Source organism: Mus caroli, unplaced genomic scaffold, assembly GCF_978045245.1.
Source record: "Mus caroli unplaced genomic scaffold, Mus_caroli_1 scaffold_2, whole genome shotgun sequence".
Classification (NCBI taxonomy): Eukaryota; Metazoa; Chordata; class Mammalia; order Rodentia; family Muridae; genus Mus; species Mus caroli.
Window position 1 is genome coordinate 169,214,530 of NW_028227257.1, and position 20,898 is coordinate 169,235,427.

The 20,898-nt window shown below is 37.0% G+C and overlaps 1 protein-coding gene across 1 annotated transcript in view; it reads right to left on the reverse strand.

Moving 5' to 3' along the window:
• LOC110308162 (uncharacterized) overlaps window positions 1-20,898 on the reverse strand; it is a 76,570-nt gene that overhangs the window by 41,087 nt on the left and 14,585 nt on the right. Inside the window, exons 7-12 of the mRNA XM_085828685.1 lie at window positions 17,812-18,004; window positions 12,678-12,756; window positions 9,105-9,187; window positions 5,693-5,816; window positions 3,850-4,140; window positions 2,838-3,040 (exon numbers count right to left, since the gene is read on the reverse strand). Of these exons, the coding sequence (XP_085684811.1) occupies window positions 2,838-3,040; window positions 3,850-4,140; window positions 5,693-5,816; window positions 9,105-9,187; window positions 12,678-12,756; window positions 17,812-18,004 (973 nt within the window). The remainder of the gene's footprint in view (window positions 1-2,837; window positions 3,041-3,849; window positions 4,141-5,692; window positions 5,817-9,104; window positions 9,188-12,677; window positions 12,757-17,811; window positions 18,005-20,898) is intronic.

Consider the following 20,898-nt stretch of genomic DNA (forward strand, 5'->3'; position numbering starts at 1 on the left):
TTCTCTGCCCTTCTACCCGCTTTGTCGCCCCTCTACTTCTGCACAATAAACCACTCTCACATGGGGAAAAATAAAAGACTCGCCCAAATTCAGTGAAAATGAAGACACAACATATCCAAACATATGGGACACAATGAAAGGAGTGCTAAGAGGAAAGCTCATAACACTAAATGCCTACATTTAAACAAAGAGAAAAGAAAAAGAAAGAAAAGAAAAACCTGGAAATATCATGTTCTAATAATATCTTAAGTACATACCTGATGATGGAGAAGAAAAAGAAGCAGAAACTTCCAGTTAGCACCAGCTCTGGGACATGTTGGGCATGAACTCATCAGACAGTCCCACATTCCCCAGAGGACTCCCAACACCACAGGCACCCTAGTATGGCCAGGATCTTAGGATCACTGGTGAGTGGAACACAACATCTGTTCCAAACCAAACCTGAAGGGTCTGTGACAGCAGGAGCAAGGACACAGGACCACTCCCTGACCAGCAGCTCTGGTTCCTTCTGATCAGTGCTGGTATACCTTGGTTTTGAACACACCAGAGAGCCCCACAGTCCCAAGAGGAGACACCACTTACAGGCACTGTAACATGCCCAGGATCTTAGGATTCCAGGATCCCAGGATACCAGAAGCTTGGTCACACCAGGATCTCGGGATCTCAGAGGAAGCTTGATTGCCAAAAACTCTGACACACCCAGAATCTCAGGTTCACAGGATCCCGAAATCACAGGATCACAGAGTAAGCTAGACTCTGAGGAATCCTGAATCAACTGGGATTGCAAGAAAGACAGGCTCCAATCAGATATATTGAGGGCAGCAAGCACTTGAAATAATCAGATGGCAGGGGGCAAGCATAAGAAACCAAGATTACTTGGCATCATCAGAACCAAACTCTCCCACCATAGCAATACCATCACACCAGAAAAACAAGATATGGATCTAAACTCACTTCTCATGATGATGGTAGAGGGCTTTAAGAAGGAAATAAATAACTCCCTTAAATCAATCAGGAGAACACATCCAATCAGGTGAAAGAATTGAACAAAACCATCCAGGATCTAAAAATGGAAGTAGAAACAATAAAGAAATCGCAAAAGGAGACCACTCTGAAAATAGAAAACTTAGAAAAGAAGTCAGGAGCCAATGATGCAAGCATAGCCAACAGAATGCAAGGGATAGAAAAGAGAATCTCAGGTGTAGAAAATACCATAGAAAACATGGACACAAGAATTAAAGGAAATGGGAAATGCAAAAATATCCTAATACAAAATGTCCATGAAATGCAGAACACAATGAGAAGACCAAACCTAAGGATAATAGGTACAGACAAGAAGGGGGATTTCCGACTTAAAGCTCCAGTAAATATCTTCAACAAAATTATTAAAGAAAACTTCCCTAACCTAAAAAAAGAGATACCCATGGAAATACAAGAAGCCTTACAGAACTCCAAATAGTTTGGAACAGGAAAGCAATCCCTCCTGTAACATAATAATCAAAACATCAATTGCACAAAACAAAGTAAGAATATTAAAAACAGTAAGGGAAAAGGTCAAGTAACATATGATGGTAGACCTATCAGAATTACACCTGACTTCTCCCCAGACACTACGAAAGCCAGATGATCCTAGGCAGATTTCCTACAGACCCTAAGAGAACACAAATCCCAGCCAAGGTTAATATACCCAACAAAACTCTCAATTACTATAGACAGAGAAAATAAGGTATTCCATGACAAAACCAAATTTACACAATATCTTTCCATAAATCCAGCCCTTCAAAGGATAATTAAAGGAAAACTTCAACACAATGAGGGAAACTAAGCTCAAGATAAAGCAAGAAAGTTATCTTTCAACAAACCTAAAGAAGATAGCCACATAAACAGAATCCCAACTCTAACAACAAAAATGACAGGAAGCAACAATAACTTTTCCTTAATATCTCTTAATATCAATGGACTCAAATCCCCAATAAAAAGACATAGATTAACAGACTGGTTATGTAAACAGGACCCAACTTTTTGCTGCATACAGGAAACCCACCTCAGGGACAAAGACAGACACTATCTTAAAGTAAAAGGCTGGAAAACAATTTTCCAAGCAAATGATCTAAAGAAACAAGCTGGAGTAGCCATTCTAATATCGAATAAAATCGACTTTAAACCTAAAATTCTCAAAAAAGATAAGGAGGGGCACTTGTTACCCATCAAAGTTAAAAATCTTCCATGATGAACTCTCAATTCTGAACATCTATGCTCCAAATGCAAGAGCATCCACATTCATTAAAGAAACTTAGCGAAAACTCCAGATTTCCTCCATGTAACACACAAATTGCCTATTACAGAGAGATAACATCCCAAGAGCCAGAAAAATAGACTTTGTGGTGTGTGCTACATCCTTTGTGTTTCTATGATAACCTTCCTTTAAACACTTCTACTTTAGTAAACATTGATGAAAAGAATCCCAAAATTACAGCTGTATGAATTAGGAACTGGAAATTAGCAATGTGCATATGTACTTAGTTGAATGTCCACACCTCTAATTAGCTTATACTATTAATTTTTTATTGGGTATTTATTTCATTTAAATTTCCAATGCTATCCCAAGCTTATACTATTATTAAAGAGAAAGAGAGTTTCATTGAACTTAGCCCAGCAGTTGGGGAATGCTGCCTGTCCTACACAAGTGTTTTAATGGGAAGTACATTAAGGATATTATTTCTGGAAGGTAATATTCTTCCAGATCCTAATAAGCATGTGAGTCATTTCACTACAGAATACAGTTTAATTTCAATCCACTGGCTTTCTAGGCTTCTAGACTTACTGCTCTGACTTACTTTTCAAGTTCATATTTTAACAATTCTTCATTTTTCAGTTCAGCTGTACAGAGTTTTTTCTGTACTTTCAGTTCTTTTTTCAAAGAAATTGTATTAGATTGTATGTCCACCATCTCAGCTTTAATATCAGTATTTCTGCGCTCCATTGACATGATATACTCCTGTCTTTCATTCTCTTTCTGTTGGTCATAGTCAGCCTCTTTCTAAAGAACATTATAAAGACACATTTTAAAATAGGACATCCAAGGAGAGTTCAAAGGGTTTAGGAAGAGTGGTTGGTTTGATCTAAATACCCAGTATGCATATTTGAAATTACCAAGATCAAACCAAATGACTTCAAATAAAAGAAAATTCTGTTTAAATTACAAATATCACTGTATTTATTCTAAATAAAGGAAACACTTATTTGAAACATAACTATCCAACAAATTATTGTGTAATTTTCTTTACATTTCAATCTACAAGGCAAAGAATATTTTAAATGAAAGAGAAAGGGGTAGGAGTTCAAATACTATTCAACAACATCAAGTGCATTTAAGCAGAATTTTTTAAAGAATTCTTCCTGTGGTGCTGTAGACTGAACCCAGGGACTTGTGGATGACAGAGAGCTATCCAACCATAGCACTACATCCTCATCCCTGAAGTATCCATATAATAATTCCAAAATTAATAATATAGTACAATTTTATAGTAAAGCATGGAACATATAAACAACTGAAGTTCATTATCATATCCACATCACAATTATTTTCTTTCTCACAAATTTTCAAGTAATCTCAAAGATCACATGATTCCCTATTGAAAACAGGAATTCTGAAAGATGAATTCTTTTTGCACTAATAGACAAATCTAAGATGATTATCAATAAAAGTGGATCGTTTCTTTTTCCAAAAATCTACAACAGAAGTTCCCATGAAACACAGAAGAAACACATACAATCATAAACACAATACATTGAAAATGAAATTTGAGGTGGAGTTAATTACAGCACATGACAGATGACTGTATTCACCTGTAATAATTGATTCACTGCGTTTATTTCTTCCATTACTTGACACCTGTGTTGCCTTTCAATGGCTTTTCTGTGCTTTTCTACCTCGCTGCACTCTATCATGTTCTGGTCCATATGGGTTTTTAGGCTGAGTATTTTCTCTTCATGCTGTTGTACTTTGTGCTCTAGTATCTCACACTTCTCCTGGGCTGCTGCCATCTCTGCTGACTTCTGCTGCAGGGCATTATTTTCATCATTCAGGCATTTCCAGTGGGATTGTGCTTGTTGTAGTTTTGATTTGATACTTTCAAGCTGAGTGAAAACAATTAATATTGTCTAGTCATGCAGCAGGCAGAAAAAAATAGCACACCACCAATAGGAATTTCAGCATGAACTCAGTTGAATTCATCATGAATTTCATCAATTTCAGCATGAACCCAGACTTTACACATGGTTGGCAAATTCACACCTTCATTCATTACATTAATGAATTATTGATAACATTAAATCTAAAAAAATCTAACCAAATCAAACAAACAACAGAGAGAGAGAGGCAGAGAGAGAGAGAGAGACAGAGACAGACAGAGAAAGAGAGAGAGAAAGAGAGAGAGAAAACCTATAAACTGTTTTCCCAATCAGATCAGGAAAACTCCCTAAGCATTAATTATCAGGTACGTAAGTGAGGTTCTTATCTGTCTTTTAGCTAATTTAATATTGGTATGACTGTCAAATCATTGTGTTTCTTAGAACAGGCATTTCTTTAGTTTTTTTTTTTTTTATAATCGGTTTATTCTGGTTTATGCATGAAAAACCCTACCAAATGAAGGTACATAAAACAACATGAAGTAATATAGACCTTTTTGTTAAATTATATAACAACATTCTGTTTCATAAGATAGTGGAAGGTACTGTCAGGTGACATGTGGATTAGAAAAAGGCAGCAAGCATATAGAAGTGAAACTAAGGCTGGGTGGTGGATGAGTAAAGTTTAAAGTATATTTTCCTATACATGAACTTAAAAGTTGAATAAATCAATTTACTAATTACTAGTACTATTAAATTAATAAATTAAATAAAAACAATTAATTACTAAAATTAATTAATTTTAATTAATTGAAAATTAATTTTGACAACATAAAATATACATTCAATTTTAAGAACAAGCATTTATTTCTTCCTCACAGATAATAAAAGGCAATTTAACTGGAAAACTCATTTGAAATGGAAAAAAAGTAGTTAAATAAGAAAAATAAAGCTAGAGTATATATCCCTTCCAAGAAATGAAGAAAATACAAGCTTATATTTAATTTGAGAAAATTGGATTTATTTTCTCTTTTCCAAGATTCCTAATGTTTACTTCTCCTTGCTTCTGTGGAAAAGTCCATCTCATCTCCTTCTAGACTGAAATTTATTTCCATGTCATAAAAACTACTTTTGAAACTTATTGATTCCAACTATATTTGAAAAATTATTTATCTTTGATGAATCAAATCTCTGAAATTTAGAGGTATACACAATGATGTCTTCATATGAGTTTAAAAATTATTTCATGAGTCATGATCAATAAAATCCAGACTGAACCATATTTTTTCAATAGAAGGAGGAATATGCACAAAAATTGTTGTTTCTGGACTTATAGAGTCTGGAACTTGGTTCCTGTGACTCAAGTTTGGCCAGGAGCATGCATACCAAATGGGTTTAGAACAGCATAGAAATTTTAAGACACAAATAGGACACATTTTCAATCTAAAGGGACAGTTGTTTTTTTTTAATATGACCTCATGTTTTCAAAAATTTCCAAACTCTTTATATTTACATTGTACTAAATTAGATGATTTTTTTATCCCAAATTAATTAAATGTACCTCCTCTCTTAGTTTAAACACCATATTTTCACAGAGAGTTGTACTTGAAGCTCTGGAATCTGAAAACTCTCCATTTTTATGTGCATCTGAGTCTTCCTCCATCATTGGGCACAGATTATTAAAGCTAGAAAATACGTAAAACAAGTAAGGTATTATTATTATTGTATGTGTCTGTGTTCATGTGTATTTGTATTGTTTTTTGAGGCAATCTGTTTTTGAACACTTGATCTTCCAGACTACTTCACAAGTGTTTGGATTATAGATATGAGAATATGCCTGGCTAATAACTGGAATTTTTAAATTATAAACATTTACTATATTTTATGTAGGTAATATGTTTTATCATATGAAAGAAAAATTTATGTTTATGAACCATTCTCATAAATATGATTCTGTGACTACTTTAAAATATTATGAGATTGAAACCTGAATTTTAAAATAAAAATGTAGAAATATAAAGGGTAAATAAAGTATTAATATAGGAATCATAAGTAGAATTGTAATAAATATCATGTATTATATTTTCATATATCAAATTAATCATTTACTTATTATTTTCTTTTTGATTTGACTGTGTATGTGTGCGTCTGTGTGTAAATATGTTCGCGGGAATGCAAGTGGCCTCATTGGTCAGGAATACTGAAATTTCAGAAGCTGAGTTATAGGCAGTTAGATGCTACTTGAAGGTGAATGCTAGGAACTGAAATTAGATACCAATATTCTGTTGGTTAATTTTGTTGTTGTCTTGTTTTGTTTTTGTTGGTGCTGTTCACTTTTATCAAGTTGACAGAAGCAAGTTTCATTTGACAAGAGCGAAACTTTACTGAGAAAATGTATCTATCATACCTTTATGTAGACATGACTGCAGGAACATTTTCTTGTCTAATGCTGGATGGGAGGAGGCTCAGATCACACATACACACAAATGAATACATACATCCAAGATACACAAACACATATAAATAAAAACAATGCATTCCACATAGTGGAACCAAGTATGTAAGCACCTTGGTTAAGTTCCAATAAACAAATTAAAATTTAGAATGATGACAAAAAAATGTCTTTTAGGGATAACTGGGGAAAGAAGAGAGTCCAGGCAGTGCTTTAAGATATAGGTGGTCAAATCTAGAAATACAGGAAAGACTTGAAAATATCTATGGTAGTTTGAAAAAGTGTTTGAACACTTGGGCTCCAGTTACTGGTGCTGCTTGGTCAGGTTGCAGAAACTTCAGGAGGCAGAGGCTTTTTGAAGGAAGTAGACCATCGAGGAGGGCATGGTTTATACACTTACCCCACATCCTAGTCCCTTTCTCTGTCTACCTGCTATGAATGTATGGAACTGTGGTCAGCCAGCCTCCTCTTTCTGAAGTCATGCTCTGCTTTCCTAGCTATTGTGGACTCTGTCCCTCTGGAAATATACTCCGTTTATTCCTGAAGTTGTCTTTGGTCATTGTATTTTATCTTAGCACCAGGTGAGTAACTAATACAAGTTTTTAAGAAGAAATCTAGAGACCAGATAGTGGAGTTTTCTTAGTGCATTTTTCACAAAATGCAGAGTACGCAATATTGTATGCATAATGTTAAATCACAGGAAATTATTAGTTATACTTCAGAGAAATCAAAATTAAAATAAAAACAAAAGCAGCCTGCTATTTAGGAGACTCAAAAGTTATGAGAAATTTTGTATTTTTTTTCAGGTAATAGAAATACAAGTCCAAAGTTTTTCATGTTATTTATCATTCTGTATATTCATTCATAGACAGGGAGGGAGGGAGGGAGGGAGCAAGAGAGGAAGAGGGAGAGAAAGGGGCAAGGAGGAAGGGAGAGAGAGAGAGAGAGTGTGAGGGAGAGAGAGAGGGCTTGAAGGAGGGAGAGAGAGAGGGATTGAGGGAGGGAGAGAGAGAGAGAGAGAGAGATCTGTTCTATGTCTGTGGATTCTATATTCAGGACCTCTAAAAGATGTAAACTAAGACTTCTCCTGTGCTAAGAATGCACAGGCATTTGACAATGTTCCGAAAATAACAGAGCATAATAGTCATTGAGCGATATATTAGTTATCCAGTTAGGGCTCTTATTGCTGTGATGAAACACCAGAACTGAAACATCTTGGAAGGAAAGGGTTAATCTACTTCATACTTCCAAATCACTGTTCATCATTGAGGGAAGTCAGGACAGAAACTCAAGCTGAGCAGGAACCTGGGGGTAGGGACTTGTGCAGAGGCCATGGAAGGGTGCTGCATACTGGCTTGTTCAGCCTGCATTCTAATAGAACCCAGGACCACTGACCCAGATGTAGCCCTACCCACAAGGAGATAGGCCTTCCCACTTCCATCACTAACTATAAAATTGTCCTACAAGCTTATCTACAACTAGATCTTCTGGAGTCATTCTCAGTTGAATCTCCCTACTCTTAGATGACTATAACTTGTGTCAAGTAAACATAAGACTAGGCAGCACAGAGGCCAGAAAGGAAAGCTGCTTATGGGATTGCTGCTCATATTTTGTGTGACCTGATTTCTCTTATACCCCAGGATCACCTGCCAGTGGTGGAACCTATCTGCAATGATCTGATTACCCCACACTCAACAGTAATGAAGAAAATATCTGCACAAGCTTCTCTATAGGCAAATCTTCATAGAGGCATTTTCTCAATTGTGATTCTGCTTTCTCAGATATGTCTGGTTTATGTCAAATTTACAAAACCAACCAGGACAATTAGTGATCACATATAATTTATAGATATCTTAAATAAAAAAAGATACAGGTTAGTTGTTTTACATGAAAATTTAATACTTGTGGATTTTGAGCTCTGTTGGATACCATGGAACATTTCCTATATAGAAGATAAGTCACATGTATGTTACTTAGTTTATATAAACCTAAATGTATATTTCTTAAAGTTTTTACCTTAGCTTCATCAGGTTGAACCATGTTTATATTTCATGCATATTTGGATTATGAACATGGAAAATTAGTATATTTTTCATGAGTCTATCTGAATAAAATATCATGATAACTATTTAAATGTGAAAGAAAACCCAATTTTACCCATGTAAATTTTGATCTTTTATAATAAGCACACAAACAAGATATAGGTATTAATGTGCTGAAATATAGAATGAAAGAACAAAGACATATTTCAAAATACAAATCCAAAATACATTAGGGAGATTACAGTTGACATTAGAGAGCACTTTCACTGTCACTTATTGTGGTCAAAATCATCACAGATATGAGTAAATAATATTGGCCTTCCAAAATTTGAATTAATGTTATCAGTTTCTTATATGAATTTTAAAATAGATCTGCTTGTTTTATTATAATCATGCAGATATGATAGAAATTTATATTTAGGTTTTGGTAAAATCACTCTTTAATCATGGGTGAGTGCTTTGGCAAATGAATGTCTTACCTGGCTATTTCTTTGTCTAGTTCAATAGTTTTCCTTTTCATTTCATCCAAAATCTGTGTCAATGAATGGTACAACTCTTCAGACTTGGAAAATATATATGAATAAAAATTTAAATGTAGAGATCCACTTTTCTTTCTTAGAAATATTACTTACCATGCATAATATGCTTAGACAATTTTAGAAAATATTTTATGAAATTGATACCTATGAATAGAGATTTCAAAATAATTGTTTTTACAACTGTCTTATGTGTATGGGTGTTTTGCAAGATGTAGTTCTGTAGGCTCAGGTCTAGCTAATGCCAGACCTGAGGAGAAGAGGTTACCAGATCCCAAAAGAGCTGGAGTTCCAAAAAACTGGGCGGTGCTGTGTGGATGCTGGTACCTGAACCCAGGTTTTGTGTAAGAGCAGCAAGTGCTCTTACACACTGAGTCATCTCTTTGGCCCCCAGTAATAACCTTTTACAGAAGAGCTCAGATATATGAGATTTTCATTATGACATCTTCTGAAATATAAATTTACAATTTTTGTTTGTTAAACACAGCAAGTTTTTTTCCTAGCTCACTAATGTAGCCCTCTTTCTGGGACTCTTCCTCTGGCTCTTCCTCAGTAAAGGGCACCTTGTTTCTCTATTCTCTACTATACACCTTTATTCTAGGATTCTGACAGCACCTCCCAGGTTGAAGTCCCCCTCTCTTCACACTCTAACCCTCTCTCCCTCAAGACTCACCAGGGTTCTGCTATTAGAAGTGTCCATCTTCCTTGCTTGCCACAGTAACATTCCATCCTATTACCATATTCCAGTTGCACAAACAGAGTCCACACACCCACTTTGAACTCTAACCTGTGGTTCCAGGACTCCATAGTTCTTCCCAGGCATAAACTCCACTCCCCACTCTAACCTGTGAGTGTCATTCCCTGGAAAGAGCTTGTGAGTCACTGGCAGAGTTATTCCATGACCAGTAGGAGCCTGAATTCTATCTTCCTTTGGGTACACTAACCCTCCTACTTCCTTTGGGTACACTAACCCTCCTATTTCTTCAGGACCACCTTTACCCTTGTTGCTATTATAATTAATGGTCCTAATTATTGCTCCTTCCTTGGCTATCCCAACCCTACTAAGTCTCCAAGACCATTACCCTCAATACTGAAGGACTCAATGCCTCTAACCATCCTAAGCAGAGATCTCACATGTTGTACCCTCAACCTCCCAGGACTTATGGCACTCACTTGGCAGAACTCATCTCCTTGTTTTGCTGTGTTCTGACCTTTCCCATCATCTGTAGACACACATGGATAGTTGCTCTTCCTCAGCAGAAAGAATATTCATACTCCCATGCCTATGCTACTTGGAGATAAAGACCCTATGACCCTCTTGGAGTGCCAACTGGTTCTGCTGGTCTGGTCAAGCCCTCGTTTCTCATCACAAAAGCACCCTAGCCCTGACATTGCCAGGAACTTTGGGGAGGATCTTCTTTACTCACAGTGTAGGGGTTGGGAGATGCTTGTTTCTTGGGGAGAGGCACTCTTAAGAGGCAAGGCCTATTGGGAGTAGATTGGCCTTGTTGGAGGAAGTGCCTCACTGTGGCAGTGGGCTTTGAAGCTTCACCCATTTCTGAAAATAGCTTTCTCCTAGCTCCCTGATGATGCCAGTCTTCTGACAGATTTTGGATCAAGATGGAGAACTCTCAGCTCCTTCTTTAGCACTATGCCTGCCTAAACACTACCATGCTTCATGCCTTGGTATTGGACTGAACCTCTGAACCTGTAAGATAGTCCCAAAGAACTTTTGTCCTTTATAAGTGTTGCCATGGTCATAGTGTCTGTTCCCGCAATAGAAACCTTAAGACACGCAAAAAGTGGTTTTGCCTACTCTCTTCTTGGGACCTTATCCAATTCAACAAGACATGTTCTAATCTAACTCACCCCTAATAGCACCTGCTGGTGAGCTCAGAAGCCATCCCTTTCTCTGGCAGACTAAGCATCACTTGGGTATCCTGTTCACAATTGGCACTGAGTGACTGCAAATGTGAGCTTCAAGTCAATCCACACTACTAGCCTTGACTTCTTATCTCAAGTCTCTCTATGCTTGTCTCCTTTCTCTTTCATTTCTCATAGAAAATCAGAGGCACCAGGGAAGTGAGAGGGTCCCAGGACACGATGGGGATGTCTTTAGTTAAAATGACCATCAGTGGGGAAATGGAACCTGAATAGACCACATCAAGTAGATAGATATGTTCCTGAGCTGAGGGACTTGGCAATCCACACATCTCAAAAATTTTGTCCCAGAATTGTTCCTGTCTAAAGAAAATGCAGAGACAAAACTGGAGCAGAGACTGAAGGAAAGGCCATCCAGAGTTAGTCCCAACTTTGCATCCATCTCATACACAGACACCAAACCCTAACAGTATTGATAATGACAAGATGTGCATGCAGTGTGGCATAGGTGTACTCTGAGATGCTCTACCAGCATCTGACTGAGACAGATGCATATATTTACACCCATTGCCCTGAGCCTGGGGTCCCCTATGGGAAGAATTAGGGGAAGGACTGAAGAAGCTGAAGGGGATTGCAACCCATTAGGATGTACATCACTATCAACTAATTGCACACCTCAGAGCTCCCAAGAACTAAGCCACCAACCAAAGAGCATACAAGGGCTAGTCCATGGCCCCTGTTACAGAATTGCCTTGTCTGGCCTCATAGTGAGGGTATGGGCTTGTTCATGTGGATGCTTGATGCCCTAGAGAAGTGGGATGCAAGAAGGGTGAAGTAGGAATGAGTGAGTGGGTGGGGGAGCACACTTTTAGAGGCACAGGGGAGGATACAGAGGTGGGGTGCTCATGGAGGGGGTCCCAAGAAGGGGGATAACATTTGAAATGTGAATAAATAAACTAATTACTAAAAAAGAGAGGGAGAACAAATACTAAAAACCTTCCAAAAATGTCATATGGTAGCATGATACTATAGAAGCTTCCTAAGGTATACACATAGACCCGTGTATAAAAAGAATGAAAAAAAAAGTTACCCTATATGTTGAAATATAACATGTTGAAATCAATAATATAACCTGGAAACCTTGTTCCCACTAGCTATCTAGCCTTCATAGTGCTAGGAGCTGCAATGCAGACTGCTAGAGGAGAAAAGAAATCAGCAATCTAACACAGATATGAACCCTGCTGCTTACAACTGACTAGCATTGCAGAACATAACTGGTGGTAAATAAGACTCTTGAATATCCTGAAAATAATTGACCATTTTCTAATTGGATGTAAGGCCCATTCTATATGTCACACCCAAACCTGGAACCTTTTCTGAGCCCAGAACCTGTGACTAAATGGATGATATCCTTAGTGGAGAGCCTACTACTAATGCACAGCTACATGGACAGAGAATGTAACTGACACTTAAGGACTCCGAACAAATAGTAACAATATGAGCACATCAAATGTTTGAGCAGGGAGAATATTTGTATCTCCTAAAGTGTGGTTATATGGCACTGCTGGACACAGGAAAATTTTTTTTGAGTCTCACAGAATTAATACAAAATGGACTTCACAAGTGTGCACTTACCGGGGTTCTTGGAAGCTGTTCATTCTCCTTTGCTTGGCGTTGTTTTGCAGCTTCTAGGTCTGAATTTTCAGCTGTGAGCCTAAAAAATGTTTTAGAATGATTGTGCATAACTGGCTACATTAGAAATACCAAATGAGTTTCTGAAAAAACATGTGAATGATTACACAAATTCTGAAATGTTGAAAGATAGTGATTTGGAAACTGTATCACTTTTTGTGTGCCCCTTTATCTGTATAAACTTTAGCAATAATTTGAAGAAATGCTCAGTTTTTGTTTTTGTCTTAGTGGGTATTAAACTTTCATGCATACAAAGCATACACACATTGAGTGAGAACCATCCACCAATTTAAACTTTGAACTCTAAGTAACTAAGACCAGAATTTTTTTCCTGATTTCCAAAGTGCGTAATTATATGAATGAAGCAACTTCTCTTTCTTCATTACTTTCTTATAAACAATAGAGCTATTCAGCACAGTGCTTTCATTATAGACCTCTGTGAGTGACTCTCATATCCCAAGCTCTTGATGCAAAGTCTGTGTGTTCATAAAATACCTCACGCAATATAGTCAGTGGTGCCCAGTGGTTCTGCTGCCAAAGACAGAAGGCTGCCATCTGATCTTTCCTGATAGATAGACCAGAGGTTCTCTGACATGCTGAGCCAGTATCGTTTATTCTATCACGCTGACTTCTGAGCCATTACCTCAGTAGTGCGGAAAGTGATTAAAAAGGAAGTTGGTGCCACATCATCACTTCTGTGATGAAACTGCCCATGTGCTTCTCTTAGACTTGGAGACTTGATTTGTGAGCATTTGGAAAACCTGGGAGCTGTGGTTTACAGTTGGCTCAAAATAAGGCTGGACTAATGAACCACTCTTGCATGAGTTCATAAGACAAGAACTCATTTACAACAGTGCAGATCATGAGCCTTCAGGTAGAATAAAGTACTCTTCTATAGCGTGGTCCTGAGGCCATACACATTAGATTTTGTCCTGGAGTTTAAAAGTAGTCAATAAGTTTATTTAGTAGAGGAAATATTCCAAAAATCATTAGAGTTCAGGCTATCACATTGTTAGTACTCATGGTTTTAGCTTTGCTTACAGTGATATTCGAAAGTAAAAAGGGAGAACAAGTGGGTCAAAAGTGTGCAGTTTAGTAAAAAATGGCGTGTCATCCTGGTGTTTATACAAGATGGTGAACCAGGTAAAAGGCCCAGCCACACTGAGAACAGGTTAGAACAGTTTGCATTAAGACTGCTGCCTTTGAGACAAGGCCAACCTTCAAAAGTCCAAGCCTAAAAGTAAGACAAAGTGCCAATGCATTCTTTAGGATAGCAGTGACTCTCAAGGGCACCATGAAGACATCCTCTGTGACACTTTGCTACAAAAAGCCAGATAGGGAAGTGAGTCTGGAGGTATGGCTTCCCTGTAACCACAGGCCTGGGCAGTACTTGAGCTGCAAAAATCACTTCGTAGTAACCATTCTGGTGATGGTCTTGCAGTGTATGTCAAAATACAAGCATAACATGGCAGTGGTGGGATAAAGTCATATTGCAGAGAAAAGCCAGTAAGGCAAGGCCATGTGTAGCTAGCTGTTAGAGTTCAGATAGAGGACATCTGAGTGGTTTGTGTGTTAAGCAGTGTAGGTGAATCCTAAGTTGTCAGACACTAAGAAGTGATAGGATGATGCAGGTGTCAGGAATAGGAGATTTTAAGTGAGAGAAATATCAGCAAATAAGTGGAACTGTCCCAAGAGTCAGACCACATGTGCTACAAGGCACTGCAGAGGCAGGCCTGCCCAGTCCTGGTGGAGTGTAGTTGGTACCCTAGACTGTGTATATGGAGCATGTGTTTCTTACGTTTGTCCTGCTGGGTTTCAATCTGCACTTGGTATAACATTCATTAATATTTCTCTATTATTATCTTTTGGTATATGTTAGGTAATAGACATGAAAACCTATGTAATTTTCAAATTTTTTGAAGTTTTATAAACTAGGAATTGGTCTTGAGGTTCAAGGGTAAACTATGGATGAAATATGAATAATATGGAAACTACTAATATTATCTGGCTTTGAACTTAGACTAAGTAAATTATACATTCTGAGATGGCCGCTGGCCTGTGGGGGTCAGAAGCAGAGGGTTACAGTTTGAATCTCAAATAGGCACCATGTTTTAATGTTTTGCAGTTTTACCCCTAGACCTATTCCATTGACTTGTCCAACATGATAGGTAGAATGTCTCACACCCTATGAACCCCAATGAACCTTTGTAAAGAACCAGGAAAATTAACTTTTTTTACATTCTGGATCAAGATGTCGTCCCCACACATTGTGCTGATGTTAAATTAGAACACAGCCAGGAATTTTTTTTTTTTTGCATGTTGCTGTGGCTATGTAAATTATAGTACACCTATAATATCATTCAGCAACTGTAGTAGGAATGTCCACAATGCCTAATGTCACATTATCTGTGTAATTTCAGTGATATTTAAGGACCCATAGTCAAGGACTACTGCACAGTCCTTGGATAAATTTGCAAAGTTTTAAGCAGGAAAATCCCCTATAATGACTTTTGTTTATATATATCCACCTCACTATGATTTAAACATACATTATGTACTGTGGCTCAGACAAGGTAATATTTGTGGTGTTGACTGTTTTGTCTGAGCAATGGACATGAAGTTTCTAACTCAAATTAGCAACTTCAAATGGAAATCCTTTGAAGACTACCCATCACTGTGTGAGCTACATACAATAACTGTTGTGTCCATTAATATGATTGCAACTGATCATCTTTTAGGTAGTGTGACAGTGAGTTTACATACATTGCACTGAGTCATTTATTATATGACTTGAAAGTGAGTCATGACAGCATATGAGAAGCATGAAGCCCTGAACACACCACACTACATCATGAATGTTCACAGATTCCATTGAGCAAGCCATTTTGTACATTTGTAAAAACGTATGGGTTATGGTCTTTACTGCTTTGCTGGAATGATCATGTAACACAGTACATTCAGGATCTCTCAGCTTAAGCAGGAGGTAATGGATAAGACCATGGGAAGTATCACAAGCACTGATGTGAAAATAGGATACTGTGGAATCAATATTCCTTAGTCAATTAAAGTCAGTTCTCATGCAGTATTATTTTAACATCCATGGTGGGAAATACTTATAACTGCAGTACCTCAAAGTGTAAGGCAGTTTAGTTCAGTTCCTTCACCTATTTGATTGTGTTTTTCTGTATTTGTTTAAGGGATTAATGTGTTTCCTCTTTAAGGGCTTCTACTTGTTTACCTGTGTTCTCTTATATTCTTTTAAGGGAGTAATTTATGGACTTAAAGTTCACTATCATCTACATGAGATGAGAATTTACATCTGAATATTGATTATCAGGTGTGTTGGGGGTATCCATGGCTTGCTGTGGTGGGAGGACTGAGTTCTGATTTTGCCAAGTAGTATTGATTTCTGTTGCATATGTTCTTCTGCTTGCCTCTGACCATATGGTTATCTTTGGTGTTAACTGGCCTCACTGTCTCTGACTGGAACCTGTCCCTCCTGGAAGCCTGTGATCCTGTGATTCAATGATACTGGATGTGTCAGAACTCCTGGGGGTTAAGCTGCATCTGGGTGGGGCTGACTGGGTGGAGATCCAGTGTACAGGTTCTGCTCAGAGAACAGGTGCAAACTGGAAGGAGCATGGATCTCTGACTAGGGCAGGTCCTAAATTGTAAACTTCCTAATCTTGTGACCCTTTAATATAGTTCCTCATATGGTGGGGACCCCAGGCTATAAAATTACATTTATTTCTACTTCATGATTGTAATTTTACTATTTTGTGTATTGTAATGTATGTATTTTTATGTATTGTGTGTTTAGTTATGTAATATTTTCTAATGGTCTTAGATGACCCATCTAAAAGGGTCATTTAACCCCTAAAGGGGTCACATCCCACAGGTTGAGAAGTACCAGTGGTGTAGAGAATGAATAATTAAAATACGTTATCTAAAAATGACAAGGAATTAATAAAAATATTAGTTTTAAAGTTATTCTGTTCACACAAGTTTATACATTTTATAAAAGTAGACTTTAAACTTCATATAATTATCCACCAAAATGATTCACAAAGTAATAAAGCATATTCAAGTATTTTTCAAGCATTGTGCACATTAGAAACCAAAATCATATAGCCCATTTCCAATGCATTCTCACAATTTTTTTTATTTCTATTTTATTTTTTTCAGAATTACTCTGTCAATTATCATATAATTTTACATAGCCTTAAAATTCATTGATAAATCCAGTAATTAATTACAAAGTATCAAATGTGTCTCAAATTTAAATTTTCCTATGACTTAATGTTGAATAATCTATTTAGAAAATCATGTTTTACTTTGCTCATGTCAGTATGAAATAATATCTAAGCTTATCTCTGTGAAAGAGGGATACCTTACTATTTTATTTAAAATTCTAGGTTCAATACAAAGCAGAATAATACTAAATGAATTTTTCTGGATTAAGAAAACTATCATTTCATATTCTATCAGTGGAATTTTAAACTAATATAAATTTTGTTTGGAGCAATTATATCAGTCAAGTCCTTTAATATGATTTATATCCTTTAGCTAAATGAATCAATTTTAAAGAACTTATTCAAATGTGTATTCAATAATTCAATATTTATTGAAGCTTTTAAGAAAGTGTATTCTTTGCAGCATAATTGTAAAATACATTTTAATACTTTAATTATTCTCTCATAAAAATGAAATTCCTCTGTAGATATCAAAAGTATGATTTCAAAGGATATATACATATATAATTATGGAAAATAGTCATAATTATGATATTTGTTAATTACATTATTTTCACATTCCACAAGGCTAACAATTATCTCATTTATCCACAGAGGCATCCAGACAGTCACCCCAAAAATCAACCAACTGAGTCCAGAAGATCACAAATTCATGGCTTCCTACATTATATAAGGATATCTATCAAAAGTAATATAATAAAACCCAAATCTGAAAAGTTTTTTCCTCTACAGAGCATTTAAAAAGTTAGTGACAAACTACAAATGTTCTATTTATCCTCTAATGTAAACAGTTAAAATATTTCTCAAAAATTGGAGCATCATACCTCATATTGCGTATATCTGATCCCAACATAATCTTTTGAAACTCAATTTGAGTACTTTCTTTTTGTACTGCAATAATAGAATTTTGTAAACTTTCATTTTCTTCTGTGATTTGTTCACAATTATGTTTTTTAATTTCCATTGATCTTTTATATGAACAAACTGTAAACCAGACTTGCACTAGGCTGCCAGAATCTGTATTGGATAAAAAGCACAATTTAAGTACTGCAGCACTTTTCATAAATAAAACAGAATAGAGTTTCACATAAACTTATGGTGCAATGCAGAAAGGTATACTGAGGACACAGTGGAATACATGGTACAATCTACAAATAAAAAGAGAAGACAGTTAAAGTATTTTGCCTAAAACCAAATAGAGAAGAGAAGAAAGACATAAACACAAACATTACAGACTCTGATGATACTGAAATCAAACACAGTTTTAATGTCAAATAGGCATGCAGGAATATGTCCTAATGGAAGAGAGGAATAGGCATGAAGTGAGAACAAGAAATAGCTGGTCAGAGTGTGAGGAGGCACATAGCCAGTGGTCTACAGCAAGTGCCTAGATGCAACTGCCCTCCAATTCCACCCAAGGTCAAGTAAAAGGTGCTGATTTTGATTCCTACCTCAAACAACACAAATCAGGAAAATAAATGTGTTTTAAAAACTGAAGATTACATACTTCAGACATGTCAGAAATTGTTAGCTAATAAACACTAAAATAGTTAGATGATATTACTCCAATTCTCTATCTCTATGCTATGAGATAGTTCAGACTAGGTTAGAACAGAATGAGGACAAAGCTGTTCTGACTCCGCCAGACTTCTGGAGCTGAGCTGGTGAATGAGGCAGCCAAAAATCACAGGTCAGAAGTCTGGAAAAAAGACACAAAGAAGAGACGATGCTCTGGGCATCTGACTAGGCCATTGTGAACATACTACAGAGCACACAACAACATGAGTACTCCAGGAAATATTCTGGGGATTAGACACTCAGTGTCTCACACAATTAAAGGAGACCATCGGGTGTCCCCACAGTGCCAGGAAGAGGGCATGTCTTCCCATATGCCAAACTGAACCAGGAATAATTCACAGAACCATAGTTAGCAAAAAGCAATGTCATGCTTTAGTAATGGAGAATAGGCAATACACTGGGCACATCCAAGGTATAGAAAGGATAACATTTGTTGTGGCTTACCTAATGAATATACAAACAACAAAGGGAGGATCAAGCTGTCTATAAGCAATATAAAATGCATATATAGAATTCAGAAGAAATGGATAGAATGTAATGGAGAAAGAAGAAAGACATAAAACAAATATTACACACTCAAATGATAACCAAGGATAGCAAAAACTCTTCTCAAGGATAATAGAACCTCTAGTGGAATTACCATACCTGACCTAAACCTTTACTACAGAACAATTGTGATAAAAACAGCATGGTACTGGTATGTAGACAAATGGAATATAATTGAATACCCAGAAATAAACCCACACACTTATGGTCACTTGATGTTCATTAAGGGAGATAAAACCATCCAGTGAAAAAAAAGACAGCATTTTCAACAAATGGTGCTGGCACAACTGGTGGTTATCATGTAGAAGAATGTAAATTGATCCATTCCTATCTCCTTGTAATAAGGTCAAAACTAAGTGGATCAAGGAGCTCCACATAAAACTAGAGACACTGAAACTTATAGAGGAGAAAGTGGGGAAAAGCCTTGAAGATGTTGTCACAGGGGAAAATATTCCTGAATAGAACAGCAATGGCTTGTGCTGTAAGATCGAGAATTGACAAATGGGACCTCATGAAACTGCAAAGCTTCTGTAAGGCAAAAGACACCGTCAATAAGTAAAAAGGGCACCAACGGATTCGGAAAGGATCTTTTCCTATCCTAAATCAGATAGAGGAATAATATCCAAAATATATAAAGAACTCAAGAAGGTGGACTCCATAAAATCAAATAACCCCATTAAAAAATGGGGCTCAGAGCTAAACAAAGAATTCTCACCTGAGGAATACCGAATGGCTGAGAAACACCTGAAAAATGTTCATCATCCTTAATCATCAGGGAAATGCAAATCAAAACAACCCTGAGTTTCCACCTCACACCAGTCAGAATGGCTAAGATCAAAAATTCAGGTGACAGCAGATGCTGGCGAGTATGTGGAGAAAGAGGAACACTCCTCCATTGTTGGTGGGATTGCAAGCTTGTACAACCACTCTGGAAATCAGTCTGGATGTTTCTCAGAAATTTGGACATGGTACTACGAGAGGATCCAGCAATACCTCTCCTGGGCATATATCCAGAAGATGTCCCAACCCGTAAGAAGGACACATGCTCCACTATGTTCATAGCAGCCTTATTTATAATAGCCAGAAGCTGGAAAGAACCCAGATGTCCCTCAACAGAGGAATGGATACAGAAAATGTGGTACATTGACACAATGGAGTACTACTCAGCTATTAAAAAGAATGAATTTAGGAAATTCCTAGGCAAATGGTTGGACCTGGAGAGCATTATCCTGACTGAGGTAACCCAATCACAAAAGAACTCAAATGATATGTACTCACTGATAAGTGGATATTAGCCCAGAAACGTACAATACCCATGATATAAGTTACAATTTGCAAAACACATGAAACTCAAGAAGAACAAAGACCAAAGAGTGGACACTTTGCCCCTTCTTAGAATTGGGAACAAAACACCCATGGAAGGAGTTACAGAGACAACGTTTGGATCTGAGACAAAAGGATGGACCATCTAGAGACTGCCATATCTGGGGATCCATCCCATAATCAGCCTCCAAACGCTGACACCATTGCATACATTTGCAAGATTTTGCTGAAAGGACCCTGATATAGCTGTCTCTTGTGAGACTATGCCAGGGCCTAGCAAACACAGAAGTGGATGCTCACAGTCAGCTATTGGATGGATCACAGGGCCCCCAATGGAGGAGCTAGAGAAAGTACCCAAGGAGCTAAAGAGATCTGCAACTCTATAGGTGAAACAACATTATGAACTAACAAGTACCCCAGAGCTCTTGACTCTAGCTGAATATGTATCAAAAGATGGCCTACTC